Here is a 19,729-nt window from a genome sequence, read left to right on the forward strand (position 1 = left end):
ATTAAGAAAAGACTTGTGTCGCTAAAGTTTCATCGGAACGAAGTTAAGGAAAATTAATTAACGACTGGAGGCGTAACAATATGTTTTAGAAGTGTCGTCTAACAAAGAACCATTGAATTTTGGTTTGTATTTGTATAACATATAAATCGGTTATTTTATAACCATCGTTTAGTTGACTTCATGACAAGCAAGAATTCTCATAATGTTTCTGAGGTTAAGTGAGAACGTAAAATGAAAGTCAGAAAATATTTAGAAATCCAAAATAAATTACTTTATTTTTTCAGCAAAATTACGAATCATGGCTAAGTGGTTAGGCCGCTCGACTCGCAATCTGCAGGTCGCGAGTTCGAATCCCCGTCTCACCAAACATGCTCGCCCTTTCAGCTGTGAGAGCGTTATAATGTCACGGTCAATCCCACTATTCGTTGGCAAAAGAGTAGCCCAAGAGTTGGCGGTGGGTGGTGATGACTAGTTGCCTTCTCTCTAATCTTATACTGCTGAATTAGGGACGGCTAGTGCATATAACCCTCCTGTAGCTTTGCGCGAAATTCAAAACAAAACAAAAACTATAGAAATCTTACTGACTGACTCTTTCTTTTAGTAGAAGGGATACGTACTAAGTGTATCAAACTGGAAAACAAATATCGAAACAGTGTACTTCAAGATAGTACTTAACAGTTTATGAATTTTTGTTTGTGCTTGTTTTTATAATTTGGGAAAATTTCTAATAAAGATAATTATTTATCTTTATTACCCACGCAGATGGTTACCATATGTACATTGTCCCCCTCGTTCGTCTTTTTATGATAAAGAGATAACAGCAAACATTATTTTGAGAAGAAACAGCATTAAGGTGGCGTATAGCAAACCGTTTATTTCTTCGCGGTATATGATTTTGTATGTGTGTGTTTTTTTTTGTTTCGTTTTTGCTTTTGCAACACATTGACATATGGCTGTCTCTTAATTGTTAATTCGCAGATATCCATGAGAAATAAATAAAGACAATTTTGCTTTAAAAGTAGTGAATGACTTGAAACACTACTTTATTAACATATTAAATTTGGAAAATTGCATAGAACACTTCGCTTAAACACAAGGTAGCATTATAAGCATTTCCGCCACGTAATTGAGCTTTCTTAAAAGTATATTTAATGTTTCTAAACTATTTGTTTAATGATATATTTGAAAACCACATTTCATTCTTAAGAAAGACACTTTTGACAATACGAAATTGCACTGTAACTTTACAAACGTTTATTCTATCGGATTTGTATGAAATAAATAGTATAATCACTATTTAATCGTATTTATTGTAGAAATATAAGCTTGATATAAACAAATTAAGTCCTAAAAACTTCTATCTTCTGTTTTATACCAGCTTATATGTGACAATAACATGTTTTTAGCAGTGAGGTTTATGCTGTCATTTATTTTGTGAATTATTTTCATGTAAATTATAGCCATGACATCATTCTTTAAAGAAAAAATAATCGCCCTAATTTATAACTAGAAGAGCGTTCTTTGGAACATGGACATCCTGCTACAAGGGCAAAAACATCCTCTTGGAATTTTTTAATGCAATTGATTTCATCTATTGGATAACTTGTAGGATTGATTCAAAATTTCCCGTTCCATGACGTGTTGACTGAGGTGCTGATCTCTCAAGCAATAATTAATAGTGATCTGACATGTATGCAAGTCTCAAACTCAAATGTAAGCCACATTTTTTAAAACATCTGATTACAACACGAAAAGAAGGAAACACAGAAATGAATGTATTACCTCCCACACCACCTACAAAGCGGGTACATAACTGGTATATTTTTCTGAGCGGATGACGGATATTTTTTTCTTATTAGAGTATGTGATCATGACGTACTTCATAAATGTCATTGCCCTGTTAACTCAGTGTGTTAGGTTGGTGCCTATGTCTTAATAAATATTAACTTGCTTAGCGGCACAAACCACTATGCTAGATCTCCAGCAAACAGTTTCTATAGAAATACTTTATTTTATATATGTAACATTAAGTGTAGAATATAATTGATATGAATACGATCAAAACACAAACTTTGAGTGAATACTAATGATAGGTTAAAAGATAATAATAATAATAATAAAACAGAAAAGGTATGTTTTACACATTGTGAATTCATAGGATATTTCTTAAATCCGTGACAAAAAATACTCATTTTCCTCTAAGTTTTTTTTCATTTCATTCAAAAATATTTCATTTATACTGAACAAAAAGTTATTTGTTTGAATATGAAAAGTCAGACCACCATATTTTAGTTTTACTCACAATCTGAGTTATTAACCGAAATCAGTTAAATGGTATTTATACTTAATGGAGAAATAATTCAAAAACACAACAGGATACAGCTTCAATAAAAAAACATATATGTGAATATTTTGGCTATTTTATAAAATACAATTACTTCGGCTTTTTAAATTTTGGAATTTTTCAGTTATGTGTTAGCCTTATTTAAGTAAAATATTCAATCAAAAATTAAACTGGGTAGTGATGCAGGTTGACTAGCTTCCATTATGCTGACTTTAATAGTTATATATTTTGATACCAAGCATTATGATCATTTGAAAAATTTCTAGCAACTTTAGATATTACTCAGATGCCAAAACGTCTAATCTATTGTTTTTACTTATCATAGACTCCTGTTCGAATTGAAAAACATTATAGCAAATACTATGCTAATTAAAAAACTTCAGAAACTTAAATGATGCAAAAAAGGTTTAGTTCATTTTATAATCTATATCAGTAAACATGATTTTGATTTGTTTTAATGACAAGTCAGAAGTTACAGAACTGCATTTTTTCTTTAATATATTTTTTTTTCGTCGCCCATTTAAGGTGAACACAGGCTCATATTAGATGTTTATGAAATCAAAATACTAGGTCTATAGTTTTGAATGAATCAGGAACTAAAATTACCAATATTGACAAGCTAGAATATAAAATAAGAGCCATTATCTTTTCAATTTGCTAAGATATTGCTCATGTAATAAATCAAACACAGTGGCACCCCACCCACCTCTTTCCTCTTTTGTAAATGCTCCCTTATATACACTTACTTCTATATATAACATGAATAACCAAACGGAAGCTCAGAGTGTCACCCTAGTGGCTTTCTCGGCCATTTTAACGGACTTTGCGCCATTTCTTTCTTTTCAACCAAGATTAGTCTGATCGAAATTTCATATTTTTTAGAGTAAAGTACATCTTAGTTACTGAGCTTTATAAATTATAGTGAAATTCTATGGTAGTAATATAGTAATCTATGACTTTTTAGTTATTCATATATATATATATATATATATAACATGAAAAAATATGTTGTTTCATATCCTCCACATGCAAAATTTGTAAAAGCTTAGCAACCTACTAAAGTAGCAACTGAGTACAAAGGTCGTAATTGGAAGAGATAATTGTTTGCTTTACTTCTTGATTTACTGTTCTATGTTTTAGGGAAAATGTGTTTAAGAACTTATTTCAAAATAGCAATAATCTATATACATATATGATTTATAATAATTGAAACATAGCCAAGACAAGTTACTTTGCACAGACCAAAGGTCAGTTTTACGTTATCTGATACAGTAACATGAGGGCACGTGAACCGCATCATTGTGACTTCTGTATTGTTAACCAGGCACGTCTGAAAGGTCAGTATAATAAAATTAATCAGTATATATAAATGTACAATGTTATGAGATTTAAGCTATTTAGTCTAAATATTTATGTTTTCGTGTTATAATTTGTGTTCATTCTAGAATGAAAGAGGCATAATTTATATTTATTTCCTAATTTGTTTTGGTGGTTACGAGATCGGTCAAAGCTACTAAACCCATACAGAGATTCATTACTGAAAATAACAGATAAAATATAAAGTTTTTTTAAAGAAATGTTTGATAACTATCTGGACATTATAAAGATTTTGCATGTGAAATTTCAAATTTTTCTGATGAAGAAAAAAGGCATGAGAAAAACACTGCTTTACAAACCTTAAGACTTGTAACGCATTGCGAATTTGAAATAGTCTGAAGCCGATATTTTAGTTAAGTTACACTATTTGCCAACCAGATTGACGTGCACTGTTTTCGATTTTCTCACAAATACAAAAAATGTATATATATAATAAGTAATATATACGAATAATTACCACAAACAAAGTTTTATAAACAACAATTTCACTAACTTACAAACCACATAGAATCTTCTTTCTAGTTCAGAGTCTCCTTGATATCCAGCGAGTTAACTTGAAGTCTATGTACGTACAATTGTCGTGAAGCTAGCTAGCTTTGTCAGACACTGAATTGTTGGACCCTCGAAGTAAAATAATATTTTCATAAAACCACTAATGTCCAATGAGAATTTAGTAAAACTTTCGGAAAGATACTAACGTCCGATGAGAATCTATTGACATTCGAAATTTATAACTGTTCCTGGTCAAATGTTGTATATTTTCCACTTGATAAGGGTTAGCAAAATCATGGTTTATAGCATACATGGTTATAACAGGTTCCTAGCAGACTTATAAGCTATCTCTTTTTGGCGCGTCGCCTTGCCTGTTTTATAGGTGCGAGAAATGTTTTTCTCAAAAGTTCTGACAACAATACTGAACTATATTTAACCGGTTACGGAAGTGGATATATTGTCGATTCTTGCGTTCACAAATATTCTACAATCTTGGAGAATTGGCGGGAATTTTGCCATACGTAACTAACACTGTAAGCTAGGCGCCTTTTTAAATATAAACTCATTCCAAACAAACATTGTCATTTAAATAAATATATAACAAATTCGTTATATGCAATAAATATCTGACACTATAAGTTACGCATATTTTTAAATACAAATTTAATCTAAACAACGTTCATATTAAAAATAAATACATAACAATAAATTTGTTTCAGACTTAATAAAAAAAGTATTATATTTTGCGTATGAAAGCATTGTAATGTTTGCTGATAATCTGCCAAATTTCGTTAACATTCGCTTACTAATTTAAAGGTTATAGCATGAAAACTATAACAAGCGCAAATTATTACGTTATAAAATTTTGAATGTGAGTCAATAAACTAGATGACATGGCCTTTCACCTGTGACCCGAAAAGAAAGGGTTAAAAATTAAGTAAAAAATAGATCCCAAGATATCGCATACCCAGAATCATTTTTGGGGATTGAATGAGAACAAAGTTCCTATTTTGACAAGGTTGTTTTCCAAAAATCCTAAAGAAGCTTAGCACACAGTTAGTATGGTCTGTAAATAATGTACAACATTATATATGTGAATGGACAATTTTTTCCTTCCAGACTTTCTTTGTACACTTAGCCCCTGAGATAAAGTAAACGTTGAAATTCACCCTTTATTTCTAAGGGTATAATGTATTTCACTCTTAAACTATTGTAAGATTATAGGTGATATGATTGTTAAGGGAACTGATATTGTCATTGTGTCAGTGCCTTGTCTTTTTTGTACTTAAAAGAGAAAATGGTAGGACAAGAGAATACAAATGTAAAATTTAGCGGGTAGGGGTCATTTTCAGTTAAAACAGTTATATTTTTTTTAATGGGTTAGTTGACCTTTGGAATTAGTTGCATTCAGATATGGTGGATGCAGTAATTTAAAGGAAAGCTTGATAAGAATACAAATGATAAGGGTTGGCTTTCTGTTGTTTTTTCTTTTAAGTTTTACTTAGTGGATGAAACAGCTTTGGTGTACCAACAGCGATCTTGTTATCCTTAAAGGTTATGTTAAGGTGCTGACCAACACTACTGATGGTAACTCACCATATCCGAATCATCCATATAAAAAATAAAACTATCTTGACTGGAATTCTTAAACTTGTGTCTTCTCATCGTTTTGTTTTTAGAATACAGTCAGCACAAAGAAATTGGAAGCCTTTCTTTTATCAATCCCTTTGATAATTTTGTAAACTTCAATAAGATTGCCTTTTACCCTTCTTTTCTCAGTAGCAATATGAGATCTTAACCTACCTCGTTAAGATAACCTTTCCATCCTTGCAATCATCGTAATAGCCATTCTCTAAATCATTTCCAAAAAGTCAATATCCTTTCTTAGATAAGAAGGTCAAAATTACATACAATACTCCAAATAAGAACTAACTGGTGGTATGTATAGAGAGGTAATTACATATTTTGACTTGCAGCTGCTATTTTTAAATTTATTAATGTATTAGCTTTGCAGCTAGCAACAGGCCATTGGCTCAATGATTTGAATGCCTTATCTACTACTATACCAAAATCCTTTTCTTTAGCGATGTTATTGAATGAGTTGCTATCTATCCTAAAATGTGTGACCTAAATGCTTTACCTTACTTTTACTATAATTAAAAAACATTTGCCAACCATTTGTCCATCATACTAACTTATCTAAGTCAATCTGTGGTACCTCAGCATCGTCAATAGAATAGAAATTCTCAAAAATTTAATGGTATTAGCAAAGTACCAATTATGCCCGTATCAATAACACTTTTGTAAATAAAACTAAGCGAAATCCCAAGCACTTATTCCTGAGAATGAGGAAATTCCTGATGATTGGAAGATTTTCATTGTGATTCCTTATTGTAAAGTGAAATTTGCAAATGTAAATGGGGACCTTTGAAACTAAAAGTTTATCAGTTTGACTTCTGTTGTTGGCATTACATTGAAACCTATAGTTAGCAGTTGATATTGTGTATACTGAATTTCAGAAAGTTTTTGATAAGTTACCTCACAAAAATTGTTTTCATACGCATGGAACTAATTAGTGGGAAAAAAGTTGAGGGGTGGGTTAAAAATTAACTTGGGGTGAAAAGCAGAAAAAGATTATGAGAAAAGAGGATTTCTGTAATTAGAAGAAACTGACTTGTAGTATGGAGGATATATCAAAATGAGAAATCATGAAAGCTGTTGTTAAGAGAATGTGTATAGGTTTGTTTTGGGACTTTTTTCATGCATTGCTCTTGGCAGTGATTCAAACAGTTTCTTGGGCATTAATATTTCGAAATACATCTGTGATGACAAGATTCTAGGAAAAGCTCATTTTAGTTAGAATGTTTCTTTATTCAAAAGAATTGTGATGGTCTGAGTGACAGAGCCAAATGTAGCAACTGAGTTTTAACACTAATATATGTCAAGCTATGTACTGTACGGAAATTTCTTAACAAGTGATCTGAGAAGAGTATTAGTGTTGCAGAGAAAAAAGAAGTTAGGTGCAATATATTATAAATAAATCCTTAAAGACTTCTTCTCATTGTTTAGCTATAACTGAAATGAGCAAATGTTTTGTTCTTGATTTAAGAAGTAATAAGGATATTTTTATCTTCTACAGAATTGGTAAGTGCTGTGTACTGTATTGTTATCCTTACTATAAGAAGGATATCAACATGTTGAAAAAATGCAAGTCTAGCTAATTTCCCTAACATAAGTAAATATAAAATGAGACTTGAAACTTTAAATTTGTCCTATCTGGAACATAAAAGAATAACAATTGACTCTATTGTTTGATATTGTTATTTGGAGATATAGAAATGACTTCTTGTATGGGGAAAGCAGTATTTATATAAAGGAAATACAGCTGCAGACTTATTTCTTATTTACTTTAAGAATTCCATTAGGTAAAGTGATTTGCTTAATGATTTAAGAGTGTTTTGCTTATTTGATTTATTTTAACTTTTATTGGAAAACAATATAAAGGCTGGCCTGAATTTAAATTGTTTAATCTCAATCTGATGCTTTGGTTACTTGCTTTAGTTGGTGAGGAATGATCTTATTGAAGCCATTGGATTGAATGCTTTTTTCTTATATAAAACTACACAGTTTATTTCCTGTTGTTTTGACCATTATCTGTAGTCAAAGTTGGAAGAAATAATGTAAAAGATTTTGACACATTGCTAAACTTTATTGTTAGCTAGTTCAAACTACTTTTGTAAAGGTTGAGTGCAGTAAATTTGCAAAGTAATCAATTTCAGACTGTAATTAGTGTGCACATTCTCAGTACAATATAATCATGTAAACATTTAGTGTTTATATGCATAACTATAAACAGTTTGAATTATGCTTACTTCAGTAGATGTAAGTACATCTTACTATCAAACATATATTTTTAATTTTAGCTCGTTGTAGTGAAGCTTGTCTTAATGGTGGACGATGCATTGGGAATGACCGTTGTGCATGTGTGTATGGTTTCACAGGACGTAGGTGCGAGAGAGGTAAGTCTAAAGCTATTTAGTAATTCTCATTCTACATTTGCCATACAGTGCAAACATACTGGATTATAATTCTACTTTAAATGTTGTAGTACAAGTTCAGGATCATCTGGACAAGGTCAGCAAATGACTTAAGTCTTAAGAAGTGCTTCAGTGTTGTGAAATATAAATTCTAATACGGTACATTACCTCCTCTCACATAAATAGCTATTATCGCTCAGTGCTGCTCTCTATATGCAAAAGAATTATGCATGGCACAAGTCTTTTATCTACCCTCTATTGGAATTAACTGATTCCAGTGCATCTCTCATGCAAATTATCATGTGACAACCCTCCACCAATAAGTGTGGCACAATACCCGTTTCAATACCCGTGGTGGGCAGAGCACAGATAGCCCATTGTGTAGCTTTGTGCTTAATTACAAACAAACAAACCTTTGGCAGTACTCGTGTTCAGATGCTTTTTGATTTACAGTGATGAAATATTTTACTTAACTTAATTTCCCAGTGTTTATTTTTTCACACACTCGCAAATTTTACATCAAACACTTTTGTTTGACTTATATATTTCTACAATGAATTTTGAGGGTATCATACCTCCTACTAGCACTATTTCACAGGCTGCAGGTGGGGGAGACCCGTTATTGGACTTATCTGCAATGAGATCGATCATTATATGGGTCAACTTCCTTCTCCTGAACTTGCCCCAACTACCCCACCTGCAGAATCAGCTAGGCATTTTGTGACATGATTTCTCAGGTATGTGATGTTTTAACCATTTCCCTGCTTTCCCATGATCTCTCATTACCTCCATATTGTCTCACTTATCGTCTTCGGCTCTCACTTTCTACATGTGGTTTCACTGTTGGTCGGATCTTCTGGATCGTAATGTGGCCTTTCCGAAATTCATTTGCTGTCTCTTTATGTTAGGGACGTATGTATATCTTTTTTCTTCAGTGGTATGTTTCTGATCATGTACCTGATATTTTGGATTCACATGTGTAGTCTGTGTGTCAACTTTCCTCTTTAGTAGCACATTTGTTGTAGCCACATCAAGCCCCTATTCCTGTTTCCCATCCTGGTACTTATCTGCCCTTACATGTTTCTCCTTCCAGCGGTTTCTCATCTTGTCATTTTATTCAATGTCGATAGGCATGTCACCAACAGTACCAGAAACTACCCAGTGGGTTCTGGTCAGGTGGGAGCTGAATTGCAACATATCCATGGGTTCTTTGGGTTTTATCAGAAAGGCATGTCCTACAATTTCTTTTCCCACTTCCTTTGTCTCAGGTACCCTTTTCCTTCCCCATGCCTTGGGATCCTACCACCACCTGGCGTCTGTCAGAGGTGTTACAAGATCTGTCTCAACAGGTCATTGCACATGTTCATCATCTTTCTCCAGGCTGTTTGTTGTCCTCGCGAAAACTGGAGACTGGTGACCTGTAATAGATTTGTCCCACCTCATTTACTTTTTCAATCCGACCTGTTTTACCTTCAAGTCATTTTTCACCCTCAGATGGGCTTTTTCTCTAGGTTTAAAGATTACCACGATGAATATTGCATATCCCGATATCTCGTCACTCACGACCCTCCCTTTGTTTGTTTTTTTGTGGGGTGGTTTATCTGTTTTGTGCACTTCCCTTCAAAATTGCTTTGGTCACGTATGTTTTGTCAGGTGGTCAGAGCATTCGTTCATCACTTGCATGCTCTCTGTTTGTGCTTTCCTCATTTTTTGGATGACTGGCTACTGGCATTCCTAGTTTGCCCTTGAAGAAGAAAGGTCCACCTTTTGAAAGTGCTTGAGTTATAGGGTTTTTATGGCTACTGTTAGCTCATTCCAAACAGGAGTCTGCTCGTCGTACTCATCAGCTGCTCCTGGAGGTGGCTCTAGTGGGCTGGTTAATCAAGTTGGAGAAGTCTTTCCTGCAACCTTCCCAATATTTTTTTATTTGGGTATTTTTCTTATTCAACATCCATCTCAGTCAGCACCACCCTTCTCCTCTTCGACTTCATTTGATGGGGCTTTCAATTCTCCACACTCTTATTACTCCCTCTATTACTGCTCATGAGGTTCTGTCACTTTTGGGAATGTGGTTTTCCATAGCAGCCCTTATCCCCTTAGGTCAGGCTCATATGTGGACTTTTCACAACCAGTGGAATCTTAGGAAGGATTCATTTGGTTGCTCTTATTACCTTCCCTCCTACCCTTGTTGTCAATCTACATTGATGGTTGGGCATGACTCGCATGTCGGCAGGTGTCCTGCTTCCTCCTCATCATTTGGATTTACACATTTCGTGGATGCATCCCTTCAGGGATGGGGCACGTGAATCGATCAACAGGAAGATTCAGGATTTTGGTTTGTGACTGACAGGTCTTATCATATCAACATCCTGGAGCTTCTTGCTATATGTCATGCTTTGGCCTATTTTCTCCATCTGACCAGAAATCACCTGGTAATGATCCATTCCAACCTTTCTTCACTGATTACTTATCTCAATCACCAGACCAGCAGCCATTCTCGATCCCTCTGTATTCATACATTGGATCTTCTTTTTTGGACCCACATGCTCAACATTCATATCATTGCATGTCATGTTCCAGGTGCTTTTGATATTGTTGCTGATCAGATTTTCCATCCTTACAAAGTCTACCCAATGGAGTGGTCTCTCAATCCATTTATTTTCCAGTGGCTTTGCCTTCGGTGGGGTACTCCGCCCATGGAAGCTTTTGCTACATCCCTCAACCACAAATTGTCTCTGTTTTGATCTCCAGTCCCTCATCGTATTGCTCTGGCTGTAATTGCTTTCAGGCAGGATTAGACCAACAAATATCTATCCTCCCATTCTACTTCTTTACCTTGCCACTCTGTGTTGTGTCCTTCTGATAGCTTCTTACTGTCTGGCTCAGCTGTGGTTTCCATGGCTTCTTCAGCTCCAACTTCCTCCTCCATTACCTCTTCCTGTGACTCCATCCCTTCTTTGTCACCCTTGGTCACTGGTGCTTCATCCATCCCTTACTATCATCCATCTTCATGCTTGGTTTCCTTCGGCCCTTGGCGAGGAGATCTGGCTTCTCCCAATGGATAGCTTCTTTGCTGGCTTGTTCCATTTGCCCTTCCTCCATGGAAGTTTCTCAAAGCAAATGGAAACTTTTCTGTTGTTGGTTTCTGGGTCCATGGTTTATCAGTGATCAATCCACTGTTCCTCATTGTGTAAATTTCCTTACTTGGATATTCTATCAGGGGTCTTCTATCTCCTCGATCTCGGATTTTCGGGTGGCCTGGTTCCACACTTTTCGTGTTTTTTTCTCCTCTCCTAAACTTTACCTGTTGATGTCTTCGTTCCAGATTCATCATCTGTCATGGTAGGCTGCCTTTCCAGATAGGGATATTAATGTGGTCCTGCATTGCCTCACTTTGCCTCCATTCAGATTGTGGTTTCTTCCTCTTTGGACTTTCGTCTTCCACCTGTAGCCATTTTTCAGACTTTAATGAGATTTTCACTGGTTATGTTATTTTTTCTTATTCTTTACTTTCTTTTCAGGGGCTCTTTTCTCTTTTATTATTACTCAATGTTTGGATCCCACTTTCTGGCGAGTAATGCCTGACCAGCCATTCTTTAATTGATCAAATCCACACTGTAATGCCATGTCGACTTACATATTATATTTCCATGGCCACACAATGCACACTGCAGAGATAGGGTGTTCCAAATTTGCTTGTAGGTTTATCTTCGTGATGGAATTTTAACAAAAAAAATTACCATCCAAGGTCGTACTCACCCATGGACTAGATGGCTAAAGCAGAAGCGGATAGCTGCCCATCCCTGCCATGTCTTGTATGTAAGTCGGTATGGCCTGCTTTTAAAAAATAGGGTTTCATGGTCACCTTTTGCACTTTCTCAGGTGTTGTCATTCTTCCAGACTCTCCACCACCTCCCCCCCCCCCTTCTTCTAATGAAGTTTGAGAGTCCTTACCACTTTCCAGTTCCAAACTGCTTGGATGGTGGACCATGGAGGCATCCTCCTGAATGGGTTAAGGAAATCAAAATACAAACAAAATATAGAAATTATTATAAAACCATCCAGTAGAGAGTAGGGTGGTGGTGTTCTGCTGGTGCACATGACATTATATCCTCCAACATGAAACAAATATAAATGGAAGTGAGCCATCAAAATTGTAGTTCACCCCTTTGATTGTGATCTTTCATCCTATCCCTACATTACTGTCAGTTCTCAGTGACATGGGTTTCGGATATAGTTGATTTGCCATGTATGGTTCGTCATGCCCTAGCCACTCTACACCTGGGACACATCCTTTTAATTTTACACACTTTTATATTTTCTGGGATAGTTTCATAAATATTGTATGGTTGCGATCATTATCCAACTTGAGTTCTCTGCCACTTGGATGTATTTCTCTGTTTTTCCACCAATATGTACAATGGGCAAAGAGTATACCTGGCTCAGAACTGGTGTAGTACCCCACATCAGATCTTAGAATGAGACTGTCTTGTCTTATGGAATGTCCTTCCAACACTTTCGAAGGATGCTTCTTTCTTTCCCTTGCAGTGGTCTCTCCACCTTTTCAGTGTGGGGTTGAAGCTATTTATGTGAGAGAAGGTAATGTACTGTATAGGAAGTTATAATTTTCCTACACTGAAAATGTAATTCGGATAGGTACTTACCTTACATACTTACCACCCTACCAAACGAGAAGTGATAGTTCGATAGAATTGAATAGAGGGAGCCATATGCATCATGAGAGTATGTCGCATTGTTATTGGTGGAGGGTTGTCCCATGATGATTTGCATGGAAGATGCATTGGAATCAGTCAATTCGAATGGAAGGGAGATAAAAGGCTTGTGGCATGCATAAACTTTTTGCATATAGAGGGTAGCACTGAACGAGAATAGCTATTTACGTGAGAGGAGTTAAGTACCTATGGGACATACATAAATTATAACATTCACACGCGGGATATAGGAGTTTGAAAAGTAGATTTGATGTGTGGTATGAAACTTGGTGCAACAAGAAAATTAAATCATTATGATTTAATTGTAAAAAATCAAATTAAGATTTTTTTTATTGTTATACAGCTGTGCAAAGAAAGAAAGAAAGAAACAGTCATGAATTAATGTGTTCACACAGTTCATTTGTAATGATAATGTTTAAGGTAAAATGGTAGTTATTGCCAATGCTGTATGTAGACGTTTGCCATGAAATTAAGTAAATCTGTTAGTTTTTAGCATTCTGATTGAGAAAACTAAAAATTTATAAAGGATTCCTCTTTGGAAAATGTGTGAATGATAAAGTTTCAGGAAAGCAGCTAGACCCACTTTTAGATATTACTGCATATACTAATTTAAATAAAGTGTAATATAGTATAGAAGAATATTTCTCCTATCATTAACTCTAATAGGATTCTAGAAAGCTTATGTTGTGCTTTTTTTAAGTTTCTGTACCTTTTGGTCTGAGAGCGATTCTTTTTAGAATACAATTTAAATTGTGTTTCAAAAATAGCTTTTTATTTTATAAAAAAAATATTACATCATGCTTTCTATAAAAGCCTATTTTAGTGTTTACCAGTAAGTTCATATATTTTTTTAAAATATTATCTCTCCTTTAGAATAAACAAAGTTATAACTGGTCGGTAAACAATTTTAAATAAATAACAAGCTCTATAAAGAATTTTTTATATCTTATCAAAAAGTAGAATGGTAACTTTAATTATAAAAAGATTGAATTTTAAAAGTAATGTTTGGATAGCAAGTAGATTTGAATTGTTTTGATAAATAAATAGACTTATAAATCTCTAGATTACAGAACAGGGCCATGTTTTAAGAAAGTCCAGAACCAATTCTGTTCTGGCCAGTTACCAGGGGTTTCCTGTACCAGACAACTATGTTGTGCAACAGTTGGAGTAGCTTGGGGACATCCATGTGAGCAATGTCCTGCAAAACTTGACTGTGATAGAGGGTACATCACCAATATCAACACCAAGAATTGTCATGGTAAGATATCTAGATATTGAATTAAATACAGAGAAATGTGCATATACAGAAGGTTGTTCATAATCTATTTTAACAGCTTTCATATCCAGTCACATTAACCTGCCCTCTCTCATGTCCTGTGACTACAGAGGTTAAAAACTGTGGCCCTCTTGTTGAGGTGTGGTGACTGACTTACATTAGCAGATGATTCTTAACATCTATATTGTTATTGAAGAACACAAAGTTCTATTCCAGAAGTATAAAAACTTGTACGATATGAAATGTTAGCATTTCAGAGAACGGGATACTTATGGTTCTAATCCCTACCAATAAAGCAGAAGGGGATAGTAATAGGCAGCTTCAGGACTGGATACAAGTTGGACACTTGTTCATTGCATCTAAAGTTGGAGCTTCTCTTGGTACTGTAAACATGTATTTAGATCTACAAAAAAACAGCTCAAAACTGTGTTCATAAACTTCTTCCAGAGCAGAAAATCCAACTGTTCGAAGCTCTACAAGTGGTATCTGGTATGTGATATATGGAAATATGTTGACACATAGGATGAAGCATATGTCTATTTATGTGTTTGCACAGGTCTGGGCAACTTATTAATGTCCTGCTGATCATATAATATTTAAAAAATGGTAAAGAGCATTTCACAATCATTACAGCTATAATGATATGTTAAACATCTGGAGGGGAAACACAAATGCTAATGTGATCTTTATATGCTATCAAGTTAATGTATTAACATCATTATACTGCAAGGAAATATTAGTACTACCTGTCTATGGACTGAATGCCAATAAAGTTTGGCTCCATTCAAACAAAGCATCCAACCACATGTCCATGTTAATATGCCACAAAATGCAAGTACAAATTGGAATTGATATTCATGCTATATTATTTGCAGACATCTCCAATGGAATTCTGTAATTTTTTGGTTACTCAAATGGACCCTTAGAATTTGATAGATTTTGGAAAGCATTTAAGGAGGAGTAGGACAAGATTGACCTCACTGCATTGTATAAGAGCCTCCTTCTGGAAATTGCACTGTATAGCAATGTTTCTTAACCTTTTCAATAACATGAACCAACATGCTGCCTCCCTAAACTGTCGCACACCACTAAAATGCAAGTCCAATAAAAAAAATCATTATGACTTTCATATCAATATTCTATAAGTTTTTGTGAAATCCTACAGACCAGTAAGGTAGTTTGATGAATAGATGGTTGAGAAACATTGCTGTAGAGAAATAGTTAATACTAGGGCTACCAAATAAAGCACGGGGTGCTACTATAGTGTGCTGTCTACAAAGATATTTACAGTATAGTGTGCAGTCTACACAGATACCATTTTAACTTTTGTTTATTTGCTATTCGTGCCATTTATTATAAATAACGCTTTTAAACTAATAAAGTACAAAATAACATTACATAACGTTTTGGGGGCAAATATAATTGGAATGAAATGAATTCCAAGAATCAGAATTAGCACAATTATAACCTAAATTTAAGGTACTCTTTTGGATAACACAACTTATTATTATGTTTTATTGAATCACCAAAATGGTGGTGACGATAGTATCTGTGTAGATCACATGCTATAATATAAATACAAAAACAGTCTAAGTAACATAGAAGTACTTAACAAAATGTAAGCTTAGGTTTGTAAGCAATTTTTTTATTTTAAAAAAGTACTTATAGGAAACAGTTGACTGATAATAATTAAAACTAACATCAAGGTTGTTTTTTAAGTATGTTAGAAATAAGCAGAATGTTAAAATCCTTAAATGGTGCCGGTGGCAAGGTTTTTGTTGAAGTCTATTTCTGACCCTCAGTATTCTATAGGAAACATTTGAATTGATCAGAATTGTGTAAATATTAGTCCATTGTTGGTAGTAAGTAAAAAAGATATGATGATTAAAAATAGGTAAAGCACTAGGAACAAACAGATTTATTTGCAGGGTTTTAAAGAGATCAAAGATCAGATATTTGACCCTTTCTTTTTCATGTTTTGTAGGTTGTGAGGAATTAAGTTACCATTATTTCTTCCTTCATATGAAGGAATATGTTCGTACATAATCATTACATGATATGTATTATCTTATCATTATACACTCATTACATTATACATGCATAACTTCTATTATAATAACTTACAAGTTTCCTACTTAAATTTTGTGCAGTCATCTTGTCTAAGCTTAAACTACAGTGTATGATGTTTCTATCATTGATTGGTTTGTTATGTTAATTACTGTAAGCATGTGACACCAATGTATGTTGAGCTGTAGTACATAAATAATTAACTGCTGACTTAGGTAATGATTTTCAGTAGTAACTTTTCCTGTTAGCATTTTTTTTTATTAGTATCACTTATACAGGTAATACCATGTAGGAGATAATCTACAAGTGCCTGATTGGATCACCACTCAGCATGTAAATGCCACTTGTCTAGTATTTATGAATTGTCTTGTGTAATTTCTTCTTATGTGTTAATCAACAGTTCCCACAGTAACATGATACGTTTCTGTTGAACTAGTTGAGGCTGTTGTAGACAACCTAGTTGCCTTATTACAAAACTAGGTCATCAGTATAACTCAGCATACATTGGTGACACTTATCTACAATTATTAACTTAATTGTAGATGATAAGGCAATCAGTGGTAAACACCTTGTACATCTAATATCATGTGACTGTTAACACTTGAGTATATACTGTAGTTTAAACTTAGACAAGATGATTGACAAAATGAAAGTAGGAAACTTGAAAGTTATTATTAATAGAAGTTATGTATGTGTAATGTAATAAGTGTATAACAATATGATGCCTGCATCTGAAGGAAGATATAACCCTAACTTAATTCCTTACAAGGTCAATAGATAGTGGGCAGGTGCCTTAGAATTGGAAAAGTTGCTAATGTAACTCTTATTTTAAAAGGGGGTCATAAGTGTTCTGGAAATCATAGGCTTGCTAATATTATGTCTGTAGTAAGAAGAATTATAGAAAGTCTCATAATAAAAGCTTTGCAAAATCATTTAGTACAATATGAATAAAGAGCCAGCACGGATCACTAAAGAGAAACCTTTTCTTACTAATATTTAAATTCTGTTTTGAGGATTTTACTTGTCTTGATTATGGGGAAAATATTGTACTTGCTGTATTTATATGTTCAAATAAAATTAGCTTATCATACCACAAAGAAGATAACCTAAGAAAATCAGGTCAATAGGTTGGGGAGACTAGTTAATAGGATTATTGGTTGCCTGTGTGAGAGAAAACAAAATGTTGTTATTAATGGAGTCCAGACAAACACCACATTTGTTACTAATAGTGTGCAAAATTATCTGGGAAACTTATATGATAAAGGCCTCTGATTTCTTTGTGGTGCACCTGAATACAACAGGTCAAGAGGACACAGGTTTAGGGGGAGGGGTTTAAGATTTGAAAAAGACATGGTAGGCTCCAACTAAGACAGTTTTATTTCTTGAACAGGGTAATTGGCTTAGAGAGGTATGAGGCAGTTAGCAATAGTGAAGACTGACACCTTATGAGAGTTTAAGAAGGAAATCGATGATTTCCTTAAAATAAAGGAGGATTTAAATTTTTACATTTCTTATGTATGGTGTGCAAAATTGCCTTGAAAGATCAAATGTTTCTTTGTCCTTAATGTTTTGTTGCATTGTACTGATTGTTACTTGTAAAAGTAAATTCTAGTAATGCTCTTTTTTAATTTATAGAAGAACAGTCAGGGTTAACAATTAAGTTATAGAAAGTCTTCTGCAGAACAAAAAGTAATGTAAACAAATAAAATAATTTCTGAAGCACAAAATTTAGAACCGATCTTGAGTATATGGTAAAAAAAAAATTTTGAGTTTTAAAAGAACAAAGAAAACATAAAATGAAAATGTTTAGTCTTTTAATGAATAATAAATGATAATTGTTATATGGTGTGATATCACCACACAAACGTTTTGATTATATCATTCTTTACTGGTTTCCAGTAAGTACATAATTACATTTTAGATGTACAATATATTTTATTTGTTGTGCATTTCTGTTGTTACTTTTTCAAACTGTATTCATAGTAATATTGTGTTCTTAATTAAGTTGAGAGAAAAAATGTGGTTATTAATAATTTTTGTCTTATTTTGGTTAAAGAAGCTTAATCTAATATATAAGCTAGTTTCATTGAAAGCAATTTCTTATGCTTTTATTTATGCAAGTTTTTTTTTGGCAATGCATTTTCATCAGGTCTGTGAGGTGGGTGAAAGCTCAAAATGACTGATTATATATAATTTGACTTGCCATTCTGTTACTTGCTTTTCATGTTACTAATCTAAGATTAAGCATTTTTCTTCAAAGATTATTTGTTTAATTTGTTGAAAGTCACTGAATTTATGTTATAAACAAATAATAAAAAAAAACTTTGTTTCTGTAGATGTGAATGAATGCGAGGCTATTCCAGGACTCTGTGATGGTGGGAAATGTGTTAATACCATTGGCTCATTTCACTGTGAGTGTGAAGAAGGGTATGCAAGAAGTGAAGAAACAAATGCCTGTGAAGGTATGTTAATCGTAAACATTTTTTAGCATAGAGAACATTAAAAGATAAACTACAATTTAAGAAAAAAAATGCTTGTGAATGTATGTACTCGCAACACCCTATTGTGGCAAGAACACATTTTTTATCATTTGTTAAAAGTTGTGAACTATAAGCTTCATATTACAATCTATTCTTCTATATTAACATTATAAATCTGTGTTTAAATAAAAATTTCAGAGGTGTGAAATAAACTAAGCCTGGGGTTTTCACATTTTTTAAGTCCTTTAGGATCCCCTTTTGTGAAGTTGAACATTAAAGACACACCCCCATTTTTAACATAACTAAAAATCAAATAAATACTAGTACAATAATACAGTTTTACAGATTCAGTTTCTTTTTTGATTATTCCACAACTTTAAAACATTCAACAACAAACAGGCTTGGTCTAGTGGTTAGTTTGCCCAGACTATAAATCTGAGGTTTCGTGGTTTACATCCTGTTGTTAAAAAAGAAAACAATTTGCTCCATACTTTAGTATCATGGATGCACTATAAGAATGACTATTAAATCCCACTATTTGTTCAATCATTAATAGCCCTAGAGTTCAGGAAAGGGGTGTTAACTAGCTACCTTCTCTCTAGTCTATCAGTTTGAAATTAAGGACAGTTATGTGTAAATAACACCTTGTTTAACTTTGCATAGAAATCTGAAATGAACTAAAAGGAAAAAATGACATACTTTCTCTGTAGCATAACTAGACAGTGATTTCATTATTACCCCAACTGATAAAGCTGGCTGTAATTTTTGGTTTTGTGTGTAAAACGTTATATGCACATATTTTACTTAAATACCACAAGTACTTTTACTAAAAGTACTTTAAAGAAAAATAATGTTATTATTAATTTATAGAAGGCTACTAAGAAATGGAATATCCATACAGATTATTCTTGTAAGAATTTACC

The 19,729-nt window shown here is 33.6% G+C and overlaps 1 protein-coding gene across 2 annotated transcripts in view; it reads left to right on the plus strand.

The window, feature by feature from the left end:
• Positions 1-18,816, plus strand: part of LOC106457842 (fibrillin-1-like) — a 44,075-nt gene extending 25,259 nt beyond the window's left edge. For both annotated transcript variants that reach the window (XM_013917293.2, XM_022383887.1), the window contains exons 4-6: positions 8,137-8,232; positions 14,047-14,241; positions 18,663-18,816. In XM_013917293.2, coding sequence (XP_013772747.2) covers positions 8,137-8,232; positions 14,047-14,241; positions 18,663-18,814 — 443 coding nt within the window. In that variant the 3' untranslated portion in view covers positions 18,815-18,816. The remainder of the gene's footprint in view (positions 1-8,136; positions 8,233-14,046; positions 14,242-18,662) is intronic.
• The last annotated feature ends 913 nt before the right edge of the window (positions 18,817-19,729 follow it).

Source organism: Limulus polyphemus, unplaced genomic scaffold (assembly GCF_000517525.1).
Source record: "Limulus polyphemus unplaced genomic scaffold, Limulus_polyphemus-2.1.2 Scaffold380, whole genome shotgun sequence".
Taxonomy (NCBI): domain Eukaryota; kingdom Metazoa; phylum Arthropoda; class Merostomata; order Xiphosura; family Limulidae; genus Limulus; species Limulus polyphemus.